General features: G+C 48.5%; 1 protein-coding gene across 1 annotated transcript; it reads left to right on the forward strand.

Moving 5' to 3' along the window:
• Positions 1-2,030: 2,030 nt before the first annotated feature.
• On the forward strand, positions 2,031-19,079 carry LOC308116579 (uncharacterized protein; the record flags this gene model as incomplete). The annotated part of the gene is made up of 12 exons (XM_080474833.1): positions 2,031-2,216; positions 2,403-2,554; positions 3,687-3,994; positions 4,098-4,234; positions 6,486-6,704; positions 10,718-10,762; positions 12,981-13,103; positions 13,323-13,334; positions 16,783-16,875; positions 17,905-17,977; positions 18,077-18,172; positions 18,375-19,079. 12 exons carry the CDS (start codon positions 2,031-2,033, stop codon positions 18,521-18,523), a joined length of 1,593 nt encoding a protein of 530 aa, XP_080330959.1. The 3' UTR covers positions 18,524-19,079.
• Between the last annotated feature and the right edge of the window lie 3,091 nt (positions 19,080-22,170).

Raw genomic sequence — 22,170 nt, forward strand, 5'->3', positions numbered from 1 at the left:
GGAGAGCGGAGGAGCGCGAATCCCGGGGACCGGAGGAGGAGGAGGAGGAGGAGGAGGAGGAAGTATAGGAAGAGGAGGAGGAGGAGGAGGAGGAAGGGGATGAAGAAGATGAAGAGGAAGAGGATGAAGGGGAGGAGGAGGAGGACGAAGGGGATGAGGAGGAGGGGGATGAAGAGGAGAATCAGCTCAAAACACACGAAAGAAACACGTTGTCTTTGGCTCCAATAAACATGAAATAGTATTTTAAAGTAAAATGTAAGTGAAATATATAAAATCTAAAGTTTATTTTTGAAAACAACATGATGAGACTGTAAATCAGCTTCATTCACCAGATCTGTGAGAAAGTGAACGTTTATATGGAAGATTGATTGAATTCAACAAATCCGTTTTATTCTCAGTGTGAAGAACAGCGTGAAGAAGAACAGTGTGAAGAACAACAGTGTGAAGAACAGTGTGAGGAACAACAGTGTGAAGAACAGTGTGAGGAACAACAGTGTGAAGAACAACAGCGTGAAGAACAACAGTGTGAAGAACAACAGTGTGAAGAACAACAACGTGAACAACAACAGTGTGAAGAACAACAGTGTGAAGAACAACAGCGTGAATAACAACAACAATGTGAAGAACAACAGTGTGAAGAACAACAACGTGAAGAACAGTGTGAAGAACAGTGTGAAGAACAACAATGTGAAGAACAACAGTGTGAAGAACAACAATGTGAAGAACAACAGTGTGAAGAACAACAGTGTGAAGAACAACAGCGTGAAGAACAACAGTGTGAAGAACAACAGTGTGAAGAACAACAATGTGAAGAACAGCGTGAAGAACAACAGTGTGAAGAACAACAATGTGAAAAACAACAGTGTGAAGAACAGTTTGTAGAAGAACAGCGTAAAGAACAACAGCATGAAGAACAACAGTGTGAAGAACAACAGTGTGAACAACAACAACAATGTGAACAACAACAGTGTGAAGAACAACAGTGTGAAGAACAACAATGTGAAGAACAACAACGTGAACAACAAAAGTGTGAAGAACAACAGTGTGAAGAACAACAATGTGAAGAACAACAGCGTGAAGAACAACAGTGTGAAGAACAACAGTGTGAAGAACAACAATGTGAAGAACAACAATGTGAAGAACAACAGTGTGAAGAACAACAACGTGAACAACAAAAGTGTGAAGAACAACAGTGTGAAGAACAACAATGTGAAGAAGAACAGCGTGAAGAACAACAACAATGTGAAGAACAACAGTGTGAAGAACAACAATGTGAAGAACAACAGTGTGAAGAACAGGTTGTAGAAGAACAGCGTAAAGAACAACAGCATGAAGAACAACAGTGTGAAGAACATGGTGTTACACCAGGATGAGTTCCTCCTGTTGCACAACCCAACAAAATGAAAAGTCAACACTCCTCTGGTCCTCAGCAGGAATCGAACCGGTTGACCGTTCTGCTCCACTGGAGGAAACACTGGCGACACTGAATCAGAACGTCTGTGAACTTCTGCTGGAGACCTGAGGGATTACCTGCAGGCAGGAGGCCACGGCCCTCCACCTGACATCCTCCACCTGACCCCCTCCACCTGACATCCTCCACCTGACCCCCTCCACCTGACATCCTCCATCTGACCTCATCCACCTGACCCCCTCCACCTGACCCCCTCCATCCAGCCTTGCGGAGCTGCGGCCGTGACACAGTGAAAACTTTATCATTGTGAACAGCAGCGTCCAGCGCCTGCTGAAGCTCCGCCTCTCCGGTTACTGAGAGGAGCGTCTGCACCTCGTCTGAACACCAGGGGGCAGTGGAACTCCCACATTTCAATAAACCAGTTCACTAAGCATCCAGTGAGCACAAAGCGGAGAATGAAAACAACAACTGAGAGTTTATACGTGAGGAGATATTTAAATATTGCTGCTTGTCCAGAGGTGACGATCGTCACTGACCAATCAGCAGACGGCTGCGCTGTCGCGCCGCCTTATGGAACCATACCGCTGCGCGTGGTCCCTCAATGAAGGAAGGACCAATAATGGTAACTGGTGATTATGGTACTTTAGGTACCATCCACAACTTTAAGAAAACCCGAACCAGACCGAACCGGAGCGGGACTAGCAGAGCGGTGGGACCTGGTGCAGTGCTGTCCTCTGACCCCACCCACTGGACCAATGATGGCGTGCAGCGTTCCACTGCACTGGGCAATGGTGGTTCCACCCCAGTGAGTGGACATCAGGTGTGTAGTGTTTACGTTTGTATATGTATGTTGTTTACATGGGACACGTGTGTGTGTGTGTGTGTGTGTGTGTGTGTGTGTGTGTGTGTGTGTGTGTGTGTGTGTGTTACAGTCTAATCTGATTATCTTCTATAATTAGCGCAGCGTCTGAGTCTGTGCTGTGGTGAGCAGACAGTCAGAGGAATCGGTGGGAATCGAACATGTTTCCTGGTGTGCCGCTGCGACGTCTGTCAGGCTGACGAACAGAAGCAGCAGGAGGACAGAGCCTCACCTGGAGCCTCACCTGGAGCCTCGACTCAAAACATGGAAGCTTCAGGTTCCAGGTGAGACTCTTTAGTACAACAACGTTCTTCAGCTCTTTTAAACTTCGATTCACTAAAACATTTTAAATCATTAAAAAGACAAACGTAGTGGTGGTATTTCATTCCACTGTTGAAGATGCTGCATTTCGGATGTTTGGACTTTAGGTGATTTTTAGCTTCTAGTGTCACATTTCCTCTTGTATCAGTGGAATAAAACTGTCTGGAGGAACAGCTCATCTAAATGACGTTTCCACGGCAACATTTCAGGAAAGTTTCACATTCACACAACAACGTTTTGAAAACGATTTGGCTGCAGGTGAGGGTTTGTCCTGCTGCTGAGGGACTTGTGGCTCCGCCTCCTGCTGCTGAGGGACTTGTGGCTCCGCCTCCTGCTGCTGAGGGTCTTGTGGCTCCACCTCCTGCTGCTGAGGGTCTTGTGGCTCCGCCTCCTGCCCTCTGACTCTGACGAGCAGCTCTATTTCACCCTCTCATCCCATGGAGGCTGCAGGCTGCTCTGTGTCCGGTGCGGTGGAACGTTTCACATGAAAGCGGCTGGTTTGTTTTCCCAGCAGCTGCTGAATTCACGTCGCCTGCAGGCTGAACGTCCACAGGTCACAGCGACTGTGTGTTTCATTAATTAGAAAACACTGGTTTTAATCGCTATTACTCAAGTATGAAAGCAGCGCTTGTTGTCGGTGCTCAGGATTAATTACCCCCCCGGGGACGAACCGTTAGAGCTGGAGGAACGTAAGACTTCAGAGAGACGCTGCTCAGCCGCTCGCCTGCTGATCAACAGGAGCTGCATGCAATAACAACCACTGGATCCACAGAAGTCGTGGAGAAAGATTTTGTGACAGCGGCAATAAAGCGAGAACATGTCAGACCGCATCACTCGGTTCCTGCTCACAGTGACAATCTGTGACGTTGCCGTGGAAACGGATCTGTTAGCCGAGCCTCCAGTCCAGCTCCACAGTAGCTGTGGACAACTGTGACTGGACGTCGTCATGAACTTGTCCTCCTTCATGTTTCCGTTGTGTTTCGTTTTCAGGTTATTGTTTTCTAGTTGTCATGGGAATTCTTCTAACTGGGAAGTGGGACTTTCCCACTTGGCGATTTAAAACCTGTGGTTGACGAGTGACGTCTCCTTTCACAGTCTGAAGGATCCAGATCGGCTCTGCTTAGCCAGACCCCCACCAGACCAGGACCTGAGACCAGACCAGAGTCTCCATCAGGACCAAAACCAGGACCAGGACCAGGACCATGACCATGACCATCCAGGGATCCCTGGTCACCCAGAGCAGCGCCACACTGAAAACAATGACAGCAATCACAAAGGTGATCCAGGGCCATCTCAGGTCCAGGACCAGGTCCAGGAGGTCCAGGAGGTCCAGGAGGAGGTCCATGATGGAGATCCAAGTCTCAGCCCAGTCCAGGTTCTGGAGTTGGTCTCTGTTGACGGAGGTGAGAAGTCTCCAGGTGGTGCAATGGACTGCTCCGTCCAGTGGAGTGTTCACAGACGATGGTGAGGTGGATGAACCCATCTGACCCTTCTGTCCATTTCCAGCTCACTCAGCCCACCTCCCAGACCAGGACCAGGACCAGGACCTGAGCCAGGATCTGATGACGGCAGCCTCCCGTCCTGTTGGCGATGGCGCGGCGGTGGAGGAGGAGGAGAAGAAGAAGGAGAAGGAGAAGGAGGAGGTGAGTCCAGAGACAGTGAAGCCTGATGGGAAGTGATGCTCATGTTTATTCATGACCTCCAGGCAGATTCTTCTTCTTCTCTTTGTTTAAACGCCGCCTGTGATCAGACTGAGAGCCGGCGTCCCTGACAGCCCCCCCCCCCCCCATCTCCAGAAACGTGTTTGTTCATCATGAACTATTTTAAGTCTCCTTCTTCTGGTTTTGAATCCTGATCTCGACGCCTTTCATCACAAATGCGGCGCCGTTAAGCTCCTGACGGGTTTCTGCTTCGCCGCTAACAACAGTGATGTTAACAGCTCGTAAACTGCTCACACACACACACACACACACACACACACACACACACACACACACACACACACACACACACACACACACACACACACACACGTTTTCATCTAGTTCAATCTGAACCTGGACTGTGGTGGTTCGCCCTCGCCCTGTCCCAGCACAGCCAGGAGTCACGGTTCGATTCCCGGCGGGGTTGTGTCCACAGGCAGTGGGCTTAAAGCCTCCAGCAGCTCCCAGAAGAACCAGAATTAAAGTTGGCCACGCCCCCTCACATCTGCCACACTTCTGTGAAGCGACGTTTTAACTTTTCAACTGCAGCTTATTTCTCGCTTCATGTTTGCAGAAATACATTTCTCTGAACTGTTTCAGTAATAAAAGATAAAGTTTGTGTCCGAGCCGCCATGTTGGTACTGAGTGATGCGTTCAGGGGCATCACGTAACTTCGCCCTCCGACATGCTAACGAGCTGCAGGGCTCATAGCGAGGCTACATGCTAAACATGATTAGAATACGACTGATAGTCGTTAGCGAGGTGGAATGAGCAGCACACGGCAGCGACGCACCCACAGACTTCGTCCCGGACGGTTGGAACAGCCGAACCACATTTCTTCTGCCAGATGGAGAAAATGACGTTGTTTTGTTTGGCAGGACCCCGGAGTGGAGAACCTCCTTCTTGTTCTTACGAAGGACCAATCGTTTCCTGCTGATGTTTCTGTTGTTCCATGTGCCTCCTCCACATTGCTGCAGTCATAACCACTGCACACAGCAGGGGGCGCCACAGGCTTGAGGGAGAGAGGCGGTGTGACCGGCTCCTCTGGACCAGATGCTGGATGTGGTCTGGCGAACCAGATCCAGACCGAGGCTCCGTTTCCATCACGATGGCTACATGGAAAAGGCATCGTTTTTATTTAGAAAAGTTTCACGTTCACATGGCAACGTTTTGAAAAAGTTGTTCGTTCCCACGGAAACGTCAGAAACACTGAAAGCGATGTAGTTTTGACGTCGGGCCACCAGTGGGTGCTGTTGGTTGTTTCAGTAATGACATGACACACACACTGCACTAACGTTAACAAAACTGACTCCAGCGAGTGAAGATCTTGATCTGATATATGAACCCCCCCTCCACACACACACCCCTGCGTACCCCCTCCCCCAGAACAATCCGGCTCCCTCAGGCAGCGACACGCCAGCTAATGTGAACGTAAACAGGATTAGAGTCCAGCGTTAGCGTCTGATAAACTATCTGCAGGCATGAGTGTCCACCAGTGGTGTGTGTGTGTGTGTGTGTGTGTGTGTGTGTGTGTGTGTGTGTGTGTGTGTGTGTGTGTGTGTGTGTGTGTGTATGTGGAGGGGGTGGTGGTGCTGAGGCATTCAGCTTATCACTGTTTACTCTTCATTTGCAGCAGCAGCAGCTTCACGCCATGAGGAGGCTTCAGGAAGGGCTGCTGCTAATGCTAATGCTAATGCTGTGTGTGTGTGTGTGTGTGTGTGTGTGTGTGTGTGTGTGTGTGTGTGTGTGTGTGTGTGTGTGTGTGTGTGTGTGTGTGTGTAATGAGTTCTCCTGGGACGTCCCTCCTCAGATGTTAGTGTTTCATGTAATAGGTGGCGGTGGCGGTGGCGGTGGCGGCAGCGGCGGCGGCCATGTTGTAGGCGGTTCCTGGCGCCGTGTTGTTATGATGCGGTCGGATATTGAAAGTGACGGCTGCTGTTTGTTTAGCTGTCGCTGGGGTGGGGGTGGGGGTGGGGGTGGGGGGTGTGGGGGGCTTGTTTCTGAAAACTCTGTCAACACGAATAATGAAGTCGTCACAACGAGACGATGAAGGAGATGGTCTGGAATCGTTCAGCACAGAGAGAGAACATTCAGCACAGCACCTCCTCACCTCCTTTAATTTCCACAAATGCTAAAAATTTGTGAAAATTTAAATAAATGATTAAAGTTTCACTTCCTGTGTTGTTTGCAGCTACACCGAGGAGAGCCAGCACCTCCTGAGGCTCCTGCAGGAGCAGCACCTCCTCACACCCTGGAGTCACCGTCGGAGCTGCTCCTCCTCGCCCCCTCCGGTGGACCAGACCTCAGTTTGAGCTCCAGCAGTGAAGCTGGAGACATGACCTGCTGTGACCTCCTCTCTCTGAGGAGTGACTCCTTATCGCTGACCAGCGAGGCCGCCGCCTCCCGCAAGGTGAGTCCTGACCACGGGTCGATACTGATCACTAGGCAATACCAACGACTGGTTAATACCAACGACTGGTTAATACCAACGACTAGTTAATACCAACGACTAGTTAATACCGACTGGTCAATACCAACGACTGGTTAATACCAATGACTCGTTAATACCAACGACTCGTTAATACCAACGACTAGTTAATACCGACTGGTTAATACCAACGACTAGTTAATACCGACTGGTTAATACCAACGACTGGTCAATACCAACGACTGGTTATTACCAACCACTAGTTAGTACCAATGACTATTCAATAACAATGACTAGTTTATACCAACAACGAGTCAATACTGACTGGTTAATACCAACGACTAGTTAATACCAACGACTAGTCAACACCAACGACTGGTTAATACCAACGACTAGTTAGTACCAATGACTATTCAATAACAATGACTAGTTAATACCTACGACGGGTTAATACCTACGACTGGTTAATACCAACGACTGGTTAATGCCTATGGCTGGTTAATACCTACGGCTGGTTAATACCTATGGCTAGTTAATACCTACGACTGGTTAATACCTACGACTAGTTAATACCTACGGCTGGTTAAGACATACAACTGATTAATACCTACAGCTGGTTAATACCAACGACGAGTTAATACCGACTGGTTAATACCAATGACTGGTTAATACCAAAGACTGGTCAATACAAATGACTAGTTAATACAAATGACTAGTTAATACCAACGGCTGGTTAATACCAGCGACTAGTTATTACCAACAATTAGTCAATACCTACGACTAGTCAATACCTGTGAATAGTTAATACCAACAACTAGTTCATACCAACGACTGGTTAAAACCAACGACTGGTTAATACCAACGACTAGTTAATACCAACAATTAGTCAATACCTACGACTAGTCAATACCAATGACTAGTCAATACCAACAACTAGTCAATACCTACGACTGGTTAATACCTATGACTGGTTAATACCAACAACTAGTCAATACCTACGACTGGTTAAAACCAACGACTAGTTAATACCAACGACTGGCTAATCCCAACGACTAGTTAATATCAACGACTAGTTAATACCAACAACTAGTCAATACTTACGACTGGTTAATACCAATGACTAGTTAATACCAACAACTAGTCAATACCTTCGACTGGTTAATACCTATGTCTAGTTAATACCTACAGCTGGTTAATACCAATGACTAGTTAATACCTACGGCTGGTTAATACCAATGACTGGTTAAAACCTACGACTAGTTAATACCAGGGACTATTTAATAGCTATGGCTGGTTAATACCAACGACTAGTTAATACCAATGACTAGTTAATACCGTGGCGAGGCGATGAGGCGGCCCTGCTTCTCTCTAAAGAAACTCTGACCTTCATCAATGATGATGACCTGAACATCAGCGAGGAATTCAATGTCCTCGTCAGGTGATCGTAATGTGTTTGACCCGAGACCAACCGACCTTTCAGTGAAAAGATTCTTCAATCAGAGGTGTGTGTGTGTGTGTGTGTGTGTGTGTGTGTGTGTGTGTGTGTGTGTGTGTGTGTGTGTGTGTGTGTGTGTGTGTGTGTGTGTGTGTGTGTGTGTGTGTGTGTGTGAGGCAGGAGACGACATACAGACATGCTCTCAGTGGGAGGAAAGAGCTTTATTCTTTAAGGTTCTCATTAAATCCACTGAGTGGAAAAAAAAACTCAATTAAAATGTTAATGTGTGCCTGAGCTCTCAGTGCTGTAATTACCAGAAACCCTGAATGCACCATAGAACCCTGAACACTCTATAGACACTTAAACGCGCCATAGGCGCTTAAACACACCATAGACACTTAAACGCACCATAGACACCTTAAACACACCATAGACACTTAAACACACCATAGACACCTTAAACACACCATAGACACTTAAACACACCATAGACACCTTAAACGCACCATAGACACTTAAACACACCATAGACACTTAAACGCACCATAGACACCTTAACACACCACAGGCACCTGTGCGTGGCTGGGATGTGGAGGCGGAGTCGGTGTCTGGGCCGGGTGGAGGCGGAGTCTGTGCCGGGAGGAGGCGGAGCCTGTGCCGGGAGGAGGCGGAGCCTGTGCCGGGCTGTCTGCTCTGTGAGGAGTTGTTGATGTTTCGGCCTCCTGCTGAGTGAAAACCTGACGCAGGTCAGAGAAGACAAACATGAACCGTTCAAAGAAGAAAGACACGAAGTGAATGGGTGTTAAAAATAGACAAGAGCGACAACGATTACACACACACACACACACACACACACACACACACACACACACACACACACACACACACACACACACACACACACACACACACACACACACACACACACACACACACACACACACACACACACAGGAGAAACTTTAGCTTCAGTTTCAGCTGAAACCTTTAACTGGACCTCAGAGATCTTCAGAGTGGTTAATTACACATTACACTACTTGTATCCAAGTATTTCACCAGGATGTGAACGATACTCGAGTACCAATTATCTTATTCAGTTCAATAAACCAACATGTAACTTTAATTCCACTGCAGGTTGAGAAACAATCTTCTAATAAAAACCTTTCGAGGAGAACATGAAGCCTCCTCCTCTTCCTCCCGCAGGAGGAGAACATGAAGCCTCCTCCTCTTCCTCCCGCAGGAGGAGAACATGAAGCCTCCTCCTCCTCCTCCTGCAGGAGAATGTTTCTTCAATCCATACAAGCCTGTTTACCTTCAGTTCACCTCGACAACGAGCAACCAGCCTCCAGAGAGAACCTGTGAGTGGGAGGAGATGAAGAGCTGCTCCTCCCCCTCTTCCTCTCCCTCCTCCTCCTCCTCCTCCTCCCCCCCCCCCCCCTCTCCTCCTCCTCCCCTGGGACTCCTCTCTCCTCACCATCAAACCATCCAACTCCTTTGTTTTGCTACAAATGTCCATCAGAACTCCAGGACTTCTATTCTGCTGCGAGGGACTCATCATCATCATCATCATCATCATCATCATCATCATCATCATCATCATCATCATCATCATCATCATCATCATCATCATCATCATCATCATCAAATCATCTCACTCTATGATGGGCCAAGAGGGAAACTTCCACTGTTCTCTCACTTCATCAAGGAGGTTCTGAAAACTGGGTCTGAAACAGGTCCAAACTGGAAGAGACTTCCTGCAGAACCAGACTCAGAGGAGAGAACCCTGCAGAACCAGGCTCCGAGGACAACCCTGCAGAGCCAGGCTCAGAGGAGGAGGAGGAACCTGAAGAACTGGTGGAGAAGCTCTGATGTGAGTTCCTCCTGAACGTGAAGCTGTGACAGCAGGAGGAGTGAAGGAGTGAAGGAGTGGAGGAGTGAAGGAGTGAAGGAGTGAAGGAGTGAAGGAGACGACAGGAGGCTCATTAGTAGACTCTCACTAAACGAAGACGAAGGTTGGAGATAAAAGCTGCTTCGTCCTCTGAAGTGTGTTTTAGTCTCTTTGAGAGATTTAATGGATTCTTTAGATTTTCACCTTTTATGGCTCCTTCAGGGAGAATCATTGTCTGCTGCACACCCACACACACACACACACACACACACACACACACACACACACACACACACACATCATCATCATCATCATTACTGAAGACGTGATGGTAAAAATTGTGTGAAGAAAACGAGTTTATAGGAATGATGAATATGTGTTTGTGTGTGTGTGTGTGTGTGTGTGTGTGTGTGTGTGTGTGTGTGTGTGTGTGTGTGTGTGTGTGTGTGTGTGTGTGTGTGTGTGTGTGTGTGTGTGTGTGTGTGTGTGAGTCAGTTCTGACATGTGGGCAGAAACTGACAGAACAAACACGTCACGATGGTTTTTCATGAAGTTTTAAACTGAATCACGTGAACAAACACGTGACGTGGAGACGCTGACATGAGGTCATGATGTCATGAGGTCATGAGGTCATGAGGTTATGTTGTGTTGATATTGTGTTGTACTTTTCAGAGTGAAGAAGACGATACTCGAAGCGTCGCTGCTTCTTCAGTCATGGTAGGAAATTAAAACCGTTATCACTGTGTGTGTATGATGTGTGTATTGTGTGTATGTAGTGTGTATTGTGTGTATGATGTGTGTATGTTGTGTGTATGTAGTGTGTATTGGGTGTATGTTGTGTGTATTGTGTGTATGGTGTGTATGATGTGTGTATTGTGTGTTAGTTGTGTGTATGATGTGTGTATGTTGTGTGTATGTAGTGTGTATTGGGTGTATGTTGTGTGTATGGTGTGTATGATGTGTGTATTGTGTGTATGTTGTGTGTTAGTTGTGTGTATTGTGTGTATGGTGTGTGAATTGTGTGTATGTTGTGTGTACACCCTGCAGTGCTGTGGTGCAGCTGAACAGCAGTTTGCCGTCCACACAAACAGACACGAAACAGATCGTCTCCCCCACGTCGTTCCCATGGCGATACATCCCATAATCAGTGTCAGGACACGGCGCTGGCTGCTGATTGGCTGCGACGGCTTCCCGCCGCCGCCTGACAGGAAGCAGCAGGAAGCTGAGAGATGAGCCACTGGTTAGGAAGAGACTGTCCAGCGACCGGAACCCGAGGTTACCGGAGGTTAACGGAGGTTACCGGAGTTTACCGGTGGTTACCAGTGGTTACCGGAGATTACCGGTGCTACTGGAGGTTACCGGTGGTTACCGGTCTGCTCTGACTACCTCCACCATGAAAGACTTGGTTACTTCAGATCAACAGGATCAATACATTTTCTGGAAAAAAAAAACAAACAAACAAACCTTCGGATGAATCAGTTTCAACTTTTCTTTCTTTTTTTCATTCATGTAATTGTAATCTGTAATCCCATGTTTGAAGTACTGCGTAACTAATTATTTCTGAAGCAACACATCCGTTAGTCCACCTGTGAACTTCTGACTGAGGTTTGGACAGCCTGGATGGAGGGATGGAGGGAAGGAGAGATGGAAGATCGAGGGACAGAGAGATGGAGGGAAGGAAAGATGGAGGATCGAGGGACAGAGAGATGGAGGGAAGGAGGGATGGAGGATTGAGGGACAGAGAGATGGAGGGAAGGAGGGATGGAGGATCAAGGGATGGCGATACATGGGATGGAGGGACGGAGAGATAGTGGACGGAAGGACTAAGGGAGAGAGGGATGGAGAGATGGAGGGACAGTGGGATGGAGGGATTTGAGCTGGGATGGAGGGATGGAGGATGGAGGGAAAGCAAGCTGGGGCTGAGGGACGGAAGGACAGAGCGATGGAGAGACAGAGGTTTGGTGAGCTGGGACGGAGGGATGGTGGGACGGAGGGATGGTGAGCTGGGATGGAGGGATGAGAGACGGAGCGATGGAGAGACACGGATGGAGAGACAGAGGGATGGAGAGACAGAGGGCCGGTTCCTCTGAAGCTGCAGCAGCAGCGGCGGCGGCTGATGGACGGCGTCCCTCTGAGCGCGCTCGGTGTCTGTAATTAACACGGAGCGACGAGGAGCGGAGTGATGGAGGGATGGAGGAGATGGAGGGATGGAGTGACGAGGGGCAGAGGGCGGACGGCCCGGCAGGCGTCTGATTAAAGGCCTGCTGCTGCTTCACAGTCCTGCTGCCACAATAAACACCACTAATGGCGCCGGGAGCTCCGCCCACCACCCGCCGCACACCATCCGCCGCCGCCAGAGGACAACGAGGACGCCGGGCCGCGAGCAACAACAAAGTTTGTCCGCAGAGCAGCAGATCTCACCTGAATGTTAAGAGTACGTCACTCAAGAATGTTTCTGAATGAAACGATAAACTTTGGAGATAAAACTTCACGGTTCAGTTTCCCGTCACGTCGAAGTGAAATCATCGGTTTATTGACGATGATGTCACAGTGAAATAAGAAGAATAAAGAGATCGTTTATGAAAAATGCTTAAAAACTCCACCTGACCTTTTATTTCCTGAAAGTACAAACAAAACGTTTAAAGGGGAGTTAGCCAGCGCAATGTAACACCGCCTTCTACCACAAGGTGGTGTCATGAGAGCTGGAGGGCTCGATTCAATCCAACTTTATTTCTATGGAAACAAATTGTCATCGGAAGGTTGGAAGACGCTTTACTGAGAAAAAATAACAATTCTACACGAGGAGCCATCAATATTGATCTCTCCTCCTCCTCCTGTTCCTCCTCCTGCTCCTCCTCCTGCTCCTCCTCCTCCTCCTGCTCCTCCTGCTCCTCCTGCTCCTCCTGCTCCTCCTGCTCCTCCTGCTCCTCCTCAGTCTCTGTTCCACAGGGTGCAGCTGGACCCTCTGGAGAAGGACTGGTTGAGAAGTTCTGCTTTGGGGAACTCAGAGCTCCAACATCAGCTGCTGGCTCAAGAACCTGGACTGGTCTTCAAGAAGGTCTGACTTCTGACACTGTCCTGGTTGTGATCTGAATGTGATCTGGTGGTGATCTGGATGTGATCTGGTGGTGATCTGGATGTGATCTGGTGGTGATCTGGATGGGATCTGGATAGGATCTGGTGGTGATCTGGATGTGAGGAGCTCTGAGGGTCTTTTGGGTGTAAAGTTTGTGTCTCTTTGATGAAGGCTTTTTTCTCTTCCTCTTCCTCCCGCCAGGATTTCATCACAGTGAGTTTCTCTTGTTCTACTTATGCAGCTTCATTGTGTAAGTTCCTTAGCGTAGCAATAGTAATAGATTACTCTCACTTCAGTTCAAGTTCCCTCTTTAGAATGTTACATATAGAACCTGACCAGTTACAGAATATCTCTTGTTATTGTCCTTTGAATCTTCTCACTGAGGCTAACTGCTGTAGCATCCAGGCTAACTGCTGTAGCATCCAGGCCAACTGCTGTAGCATCCAGGCTAACTGCTGTAGCATCCAGGCTAACTGCTGTAGCATCCAGGCCAACTGCTGTAGCATCCAGGCTAACTGCTGTAGCATCCAGGCCAACTGCTGTAGCATCCAGGCTAACTGCTTTAGCAGGGAATGTAGCTGGTATCAGGGACTAAAGGACGATTCGTCCTCCATAAGAACAAGAAGGAGGTTCTCCACTCCGGGGTCCTGCCAAACAAAACAACATAATTTTCTCCGTCTGGCAGAAGAAATGTGGTTCGGCTGTTCCAACCGTCCGGGACAAAGTCTGTGGTGCTTCGCTGCCGTGTGCTGCTCGTTCCAGCTTGCTAACGACTATCAGTCATATTTTAATTATGTTTAGCATGTAGCCTCGCTATGAGCCCTGCAGCTCTAGACAGCTTTAGCATGTCGGAGGGCGGAGTTACGTGATGCCCCTGAACGCATCACTCAGAACCAACATGGCGGCTCGGACACAAACTTTCTCTTTTATTACTGAAACAGTTCAGAGAAATGTATTTCTGCAAAGGTGAAGTGAGAAATAAGCTGCAGTTGAAAAGTTAAAACTCCGCTTCACAGAAGTGTGGCAGATGTGAGAGGGCTTGGCCTGCTGTGAGGGGGCGTGGCTTGCACGTTCAAAAGCTTCTTCTCAGAATATGAACACTCCTGCCGAGCAAGATTTGTTTTTGGCAGCTGGCTGACGTCAGCAGAACTTTAATTCTGGTTCTTCTGGGAGCTGCTGGAGGCTTAAGACGGAGTGGAAAAGCCTGAAAACTGAAGCCAGTCGAGTCGAGTCAGTACCAGTTACCAGTTACCAGTTACCAGTTACCAGTCACCAGTTACCAGTTACCAATCACCAGTGAAAGGCCCCATTAGAGTGTCCAGCGTCAGGAAGAAGAAGCTCTGCTGGTCAGTGGTCTGGAGTTAACTTGACTCTGACTGCAGAACGACAGATAAACGAGTGGAACTCCGTCCTGCAGAACGACAAACGGAGGTTCTCGTCTTCTGCCCTTCTTCATCTGTCCTTCACGGTGCGTTCAGGGACCTGCTGTAACATCAATGTTTCTGTGCTTTTGTTTCCTCTCCGGCCTCCGACGTCACTCCTCCAACACTCAGGGGGTGAGTTCTCTGTTCTCTCTCTTCTTTTACCGTTCTATCCCTTCTTTTACTATTCTATCTCTTCTTGTACTCTTCTCTCGTCTTCTCCGGTTCTCTCTTCTTTCATTGTTCTCTCTCTCCCTCCGTCTCTCTTCTCTCCGGTCCATCAGGAGCTTCAGGACTGAGTATTAGTCTGATCGGAGCGTTGCAGCAGCAGCAGACGGAGTAATGATACTCTGATTACATGCTCGTTAATATCTGAGCTTACAGGCGTCCCGAGGCGAGTCGGCTCGTCTCGGCCGCGATAGCAGCGTCTGATAATTTCTCCACGCCGCCGCCGCGGCTCGCTTAGCGCTCGGCCCCGCGAGCCGCCGTCGCCACCGTCGCCACCGTCGCCACCGTCGCCGCCGCTTGTGATGCTCTCCAAACGCTAGATTTCAGGTCCTCCTCCTCCAGCAGGAGTATTCAGGTCCTCCTCCAGTCCACATGTTCAGAGTTACAGTCTCAGTATACAGTCCTATTCCCTTTAGTGTCAAGCAGCTCTACCATATGGTCCAGTCCCCCCCCCCCCCTCCTCCTCTTCCTCCTCCTCCTCTGTGGGACTGACAGATGCCCGGTAGCTGTTAGCAGGCGGTGTTCGGTGTGTCGCTGTCGGTGGCGGCGCCCCTTGGAGGCGTCCAGGTGTCTGCAGACGTGTGAAAGTGGAACAGAGAGCAACAACACCATGGCAACATATGAAAGACCCACAACCTCTGTGTGTGTGTGTGTGTGTGTGTGTGTGTGTGTGTGTGTGTGTGTGTGTGTGTGTGTGTGTGTGTGTGTGTGTGTGTGTGTGTGTGTGTGTGCTCCGTGGCCTCCGCAGACAGCCGGCACTATGGAGCCCTGTTACTGCACATGTGTACCTCCGCCGTGGTAAACAGTCCTTCTGCTCCTGCTGGAAAAACAAACATGGCCGCCTCCAGAGTGTCCCAACTCGAGTTCTAGTTTTATCGTCCGTGTAGTTTTATAGTTTTATTAGCATCCAGTTCATCCTCAGTCCGTACGAATGTCGGGTTCTCTCCATTGTGGTTCTCTGCACTCACGTCTGTGTGTTTTCATTGCAAAACAAACAAAAGCGCCCCCTTGTGGCGCGGCAGACTAACTACATCATTGTTCGTGTGTCTGCTGCTGCAGTGTAACACAAAACTTTTATTTAACAAAGATGTCATCATTTGGAACGTTGTCGTGTAAGCGGAGCCGAAAATAGCTCTGTTAGCCCTGTTAGCCTTGTTAGCCTTTTTAGCTTTGTTAGCTTTGTTAGCTTTGTCTTCTCATTCAAACTTCCAAAACTTTGAAATAATTTCTTGCTTCCTGTTGGTCTGATTGTTTTCTTCTTTCTGTCTTTGTGCCGAACCTGTTGGACTCGCCTAGTTTGTAAGTGCGTGTGTGTGTGTGTGTGTGTGTGTGTGTGTGTGTGTGTGTGTGTGTGTGTGTGTGTGTGTGTGTGAGTGAGTGAGTGAGTGAGTGAGTGAGACAGACGCCGCTGCAGGTGGTTTTAACGTTAAACTTCCTCTCAGAATCATCAGGAAATGAGAAGTTCGTCTCCAGTTCTAGTTGTTGACGTTCGTCTCTGATTGGTCGTCAAAACCTTCCTGAGGGAAATTCCTCCTCACACTCAGACAAACTTGTATTTTCAGCATTTTATTTTGGCGGGACATCCCTGGTTTGTTGTAGTCTTGGCGTCACAGAATCTCGTCACAAAGCGTCGTGTCACTAGATCCTGTTTGTCCACTGGATTCTCTCTGGATCACTTTCATTTCACAATATTTTTTTTCACCCTGAATCGTCGTAACGTTGATATTCTGGCTGGAGATGCTGCGACGCCATCTTTGATATCCCATAATCCCTTGCGGCAGGTGTCCCAAAACATAAAGAGTCTGATGGTTTGTCTGTAAACTTCTGGACTTTGGTGTGAAGGATTCAGGAAACTGCAGGTTGAAATGAGAGGAAATGAGAAGTGACGGTCTTGTTTTGTGTGTGTGTGTGTGTGTGTGTGTGTGTGTGTGTGTGTGTGTGTGTGTGTGTGTGTGTGTGTGTGTGTGTGTGTGTGTGTGTGTGTGGTTGTATGTGTGTGTGCGTGTGTTTAGACGGCGCTTCACTGGGCAGCCAAACAGGGCCGTCAGGACACTGTGGATTTGATGCTTCGCTACGGAGCCGACGTCAACGTCAGATCAGTGAGTGTGTGTGTGTGTGTGTGTGTGTGTGTGTGTGTGTGTGTGTGTGTGTGTGTATGTGTGTGTGTGTGTGTGTGTGTGTGTGTGTGTGTGTGTGTGTGTGTGTGTGTGTGTGTGTGTGTGTGTGTGTGTGTGTGTGTGTGTGTGTGTGTGTGAGAGAGACAGGCGTTCTATATTACAGAAACATGTGAACAAGTGAACTACACTTTTCTTTCTGTTGTGAATGAAAGTTTCCTCTCTTCTTCCTCCTGCTCTGGACTCGTCCAACGTTCCCACAGCATGTGAGTGATGTCAGACCCTCTGCTCTCAATCAGGTCCTCATCTCACTGATCTGATCAAAGTCTAATTCATTATCGATACTACGATATGTACAGGACATACAGAGTTTCTAAAGCATAAAAATAAATAAATATAAATTAAAACAGGAGAATAAAAACAGCAAACAGAAAGACATAAAAACAGGTCCCTGACTTAATCTTAAAAGAGGGTGGTAGGGTTCAGTGTTGAAGTTGACGATCACTCAGATTATATTCTGGATTTATTCTGACTGTCAAATGTTACTGTGTGAAGCTCATTCTGCTGTTTGTGCCTCATGCTGCCCTGCAGGGGGTAAGAACACACACACACACACACACACACACACACACACACACACACACACACTGAGGTTCTGCAGCATGTTACTTATTTAGTTCTCTTTACTCACCAACGTAACCATGATGGTTAAAACACTCTAAAACAGCTAAAACTGTAAAAAAAAAACGCCGGCTCTGCTTTGACGCACATCAGCTGAAAACTATGATGTCATGGCCCCGCCTCTCGCCCTATAACCCCGCCTCCCTCTCCGTGATGATAGCTAGTTAGCTTTAGCCTGTATTGATAGCTAGCCTGGACCGCTGAAAGTCGGTGGACGTCGTCGTGAGGTTACAGTTACTAGTTACAGTTACTACAGAACTAACTGTTCAGAGTCACGGCAAGCAACGCAGGTAAAGTTTCTGTGTGTGTGTGTGTGTGTGTGTGTGTGTGTGTTGACAGGGTTACACAGCTCTCCATCTGGCCTCGATCCACGGACACCAGCAGCTGGTTCATTCTCTGATCCACTGTCACAGTGAGTGTGTGTGTGTGTGTTGCCATGGAAACATCAGCTTTGCTCAGTAGTTATCTCCGATCAGCCAGTTTGAACTACGACTTGTTTTCTCCCTGTCAGACGCTAAAACAAACATCAGAGATTATCATGGCAAGATGGCGGCTCACTACTGGAGCGGCTGCAGCGAGGTCTTCCTCCAGGCCGACGCTCTGCCAGGTCAGTGCTCACACACTCCTCTAATCCCGCCCACAAACACAGGCCCCGCCCACTGCCTTGTCCACCACCAGGGCTGTGATTGGTCCTGCAGTACAGCATGGACCACGAGGAATGTTATTCACGAAAACTGCAGTTGGATTACAGTTACATTACAATTGGACTATTGGGATTACAGTTACATTCCATTCATGTGTGTTGCCAGGTGGGAGGCTGCTTCGTGGTCGGAGGTCTCAGCGTTCTCTTCTTCCCTCTCTGCTGCTCACTCGCTCTCACAGTCAAGGTCACTTCAACCTGGAGCTCCGGAAGCTTCCACAGAGCAGCAGCCAGCAGGCGCTGGACCTCTACCTCTGACCTCTGACCTCTTCCTCTTCCGCTTCCTCTTCCTCTTCCTCTTCCTCTTCCTCTACCTCTACCTCTGACCTCTACCTCTGACCTCTACCTCTGACCTACACACGTCGGCTTATCATTTAGTCAAATCATCTAAAGCAGTTCGTAATAACTCCACCAGTTGACAACCATGTGACTGGAACAGACGGACGAGGAAGATGATGATTATGAAGAGGATGATATGTCCTCTCTGATGATTATATGTGGATCAGTTCTGCTCACCCTGTTAATGAGGTGTACCCCTCCACACACACACACACACACACACACACACACACACACACACACACACACACACACCCTCTTAATCTGCTGTTCAAACACGAAATGAGGTTGTTGGAAGTTAATCTGGGTCGGCTCAGAGAATCTAATGATTTAATTACTGTTGTGAGCTCCTTGGATCAGACTGCAGTGTGTGTGTGTGTGTGTGTGTGTGGGGGGGGGGTCAATCACATCTTCAGACTGTGAGAAGAAAACAACAGTTGAAAACAATAATTTCAATAAAACCTGGTGAAAAGCGTTGAAGTCTTTGACTGTTTAGGTTTAAAAGAGCGTTACACCACACAACAGGTGAGACCAACCCGCCCGTTACACTGGTCAGTAGGTGAGACCAACCCGCCCGTTACACTGGTCAGTAGGTGAGACCAACCCGCCCGTTACACTGGTCAGTAGGTGAGACCAACCCGCCCGTTACACCGGTCAGTAGGTGAGACCAACCCGCCCGTTACACTGGTCAGTAGGTGAGACCAACCCGCCCGTTACACCGGTCAGTAGGTGAGACCAACCCGCCCGTTACACTGGTCAGTAGGTGAGACAGTGCCACCTGGAGCTGCTGGCTTCAGCATGTCTGTTAATGACTGATCGAAGTGATCAGTTACTCACTTGTTATTGACAATAGTGGTTATTGTAACATACGATGTCAGTGTGTGTGTGTGTGTGTGCGTGTGTGCGTGTGCGTGTGCGTGTGCGTGTGCGTGTGCGTGTGCGTGTGCGTGTGTGTGTGTGTGTGTGATGCTGTAAACACTCCCTGGACAGGGGGAGGAAGAGGAAGAAGAGATGGAGGAGGAAGAGGAGGAGGAGGAGTAGGGGGGAAGAGAGAGTAGGAGGAGGAAGAGGAAAGAGGAGGAGGAGGAGGAGGAGGAAGAGGAGGGGAGCGTCCAGGAGGTCCAAAGTATAAACCTGCAGTGAGGAATTCCCTCTAAAACTTAAGTAAACAGAAGCGATCGACCGAGAGGAAAACATTGAGACGTTTGATTCTGCAGGTCGGACCGACAGAGACCTCAGCCTGTTAGCCCTCGACCACAAACAACACCGTAACCATGGTAACCGTGGCAACATGGAGACTGGCGGCGCCCCTTCAGACGATCCAGCAGCTCTGAAACATCTTCACAGGTCTCAACATCCAGCACACACACACACACACACACACACACACACACACACACACACACACACACACACACACACACACACACACACACACACACACACACACACGTGTTCAAAATGTTCATCTGCATGAGTCAATTGCTGGTCCCTCTAAAAGGTTACCGGCTGTGATTGGTCGATTGAGGGAAAGGGGCGGGGTCACATCAGGGTACTTTTATTTTCTTTTTTGCTCAGGTCAGAGGGCAAAGGTCACTGCTGTGAGGCTTCTCCTCCTGGTGACATCAGCAGAACTTCTGACTTGGAGGTCTTGGGTCGGATTCCCCCCCACCACAACCACCTCCACCCCCTCCAGTGACTAATTGCCCTGCAGACTGCCCCCGGTGGATGGTGTTATTCAGAGCCCCTCTCTGCCCTCGTTAGCATCTGACAACGCGAACGTGACGAGGACGGAGGCTTCACGGGCTGCTGAGCGCTCGCCGGCTGCAGCGCGCCGTGTCCGGCCTCCTGGCATCCATTATTAATGCAGCGAGGGGGGGGGGGGGGGGACGACAAACTGCTAGCACCGGAGCTGTCAGCCGCACTAATGAAATGCTTGATTTGTTTGTTTTTCTCCTCAAGTGTCACATCCGGCCAAACAGCGGCTCCCCATTAGCACGACTAATTAACTCTGCAACTGTCAGGCTAGCGCCGCTAACCCGCCTGACAGCCGGCGAGTAGCGCCGCCGCTAACTGCCGCTGACAGCAGCCCGCCAACAAACCACCAGAAGAAAGACACGCTACCGACTTCAAACCCACCTCGCTCTCCGCAGGAGGAGGAGGAGGATGAAGACGTGTTTTAATGTCAGTAGAACGTGAGGCTTTGTTTTTCCTCTCAGAGTCAATCTGTGTAATTCAGCCTGAAATCAGGAGTAAATCTAAAGCTACCATCACATCCACGCTACACCCAGAACCGTACAACGCTTTGAAACCCGGGTCGGTTACACCAGTCACCGTAACAACAATCCAACGTGATAGTTTTATTTTGATAGTCACCGTAACAACAAGCCAATGTGGTGGATTTATTTTAATAGTCACCATAACAACAATCCAAAGTGGTGGTTTTATTTTGACAGTCACCATAACAACAATCCAACTTCGTAGTTTTATTTTGACAGTCACCATATTAACAATCCAACGTGGTGGTTTTATTTTGACAGTCACCGTAACAACAAGCCAACTTGCTGGTTTTATTTTGACAGTCACCATAACAACAATCCAACGTGGTGATTTTATTTTGACAGTCACCGTAATAACAATCCAACTTGGTGGTTTTATTTTGACACTCAAAGAAACTAACAACAGCTCCAACTACTGGACCAAAATGAAAATTACATCGCTTTCAAAACGTGGCAGAAACGTGAAACTTTTCCAAAAACACAAAAATTATGTTTTGACTTGAAACGAGGTGTAAACGGCGCTTTAAACTCCGCGGCTCTAACGACATCAGACTCGTCAGCCTGAGCAGCAGCAGGCAAAGTGTTTGTGTCGTTCGGCGTCAGGACGTCGACTCTCGTCACGTCAGCCGTCACATCACAGCGATTGATGGCGACGAGTGCCGCCGCCTCTCGTCTCTCTCCGTCTTTGTGGCGTTTGTGTAACAAAGCGCTCGGATTAGCATCTCTCAGGTACGTCACGGCTGATCCGCCCCCCGCGGCGCTGCTCAGCTGTCACTAATTATTCTGATCACTATCGCCTCAGACGTCCTGCTCCCCGTCCAAACACTGGAACACCTGGAAGACTTCAGACTTTACGCTTAGATTTCTTTAGTTTGAATCATTTCATTCATTTATTAAATAGGTTCTTTTTAATGACCATATTTGGTAACTTCTTCATTTCTACTTGTTTCTTCTAAACTAAGGGTCAGACAGACGAGAACTCGACTTGTTCTCAGTTTGTTCTCGTTGTAAAAACCTGGGAGACGTTCTGACATCAGTTCTGTTCCATGTTGGACTTTCTCAGGTTCCTCATCTTTTATCAATCTCCTCGTTTTGCCCCACAGCTTGTCTCTGTGACACGTCACCTCATATATTGTGTTTATTTCCTTTCCTTCTCTTTTCTTTCCTCCCTATCCTTGGTGTCAGGGTGGAGGCTCGCTGCTCCATCAGTGACTTCATGAGAAGCTCCAGCAGCATGAAGCTTTATTATTTTTAGTAAATCCTGCTGAAAACGCAGGTGGAGCTGAA

The sequence above is a fragment of the Lipophrys pholis genome, assembly GCF_963383615.2.
Source record: "Lipophrys pholis genome assembly, chromosome: 11".
In the NCBI taxonomy this organism is placed as follows: Eukaryota; Metazoa; Chordata; class Actinopteri; order Blenniiformes; family Blenniidae; genus Lipophrys; species Lipophrys pholis.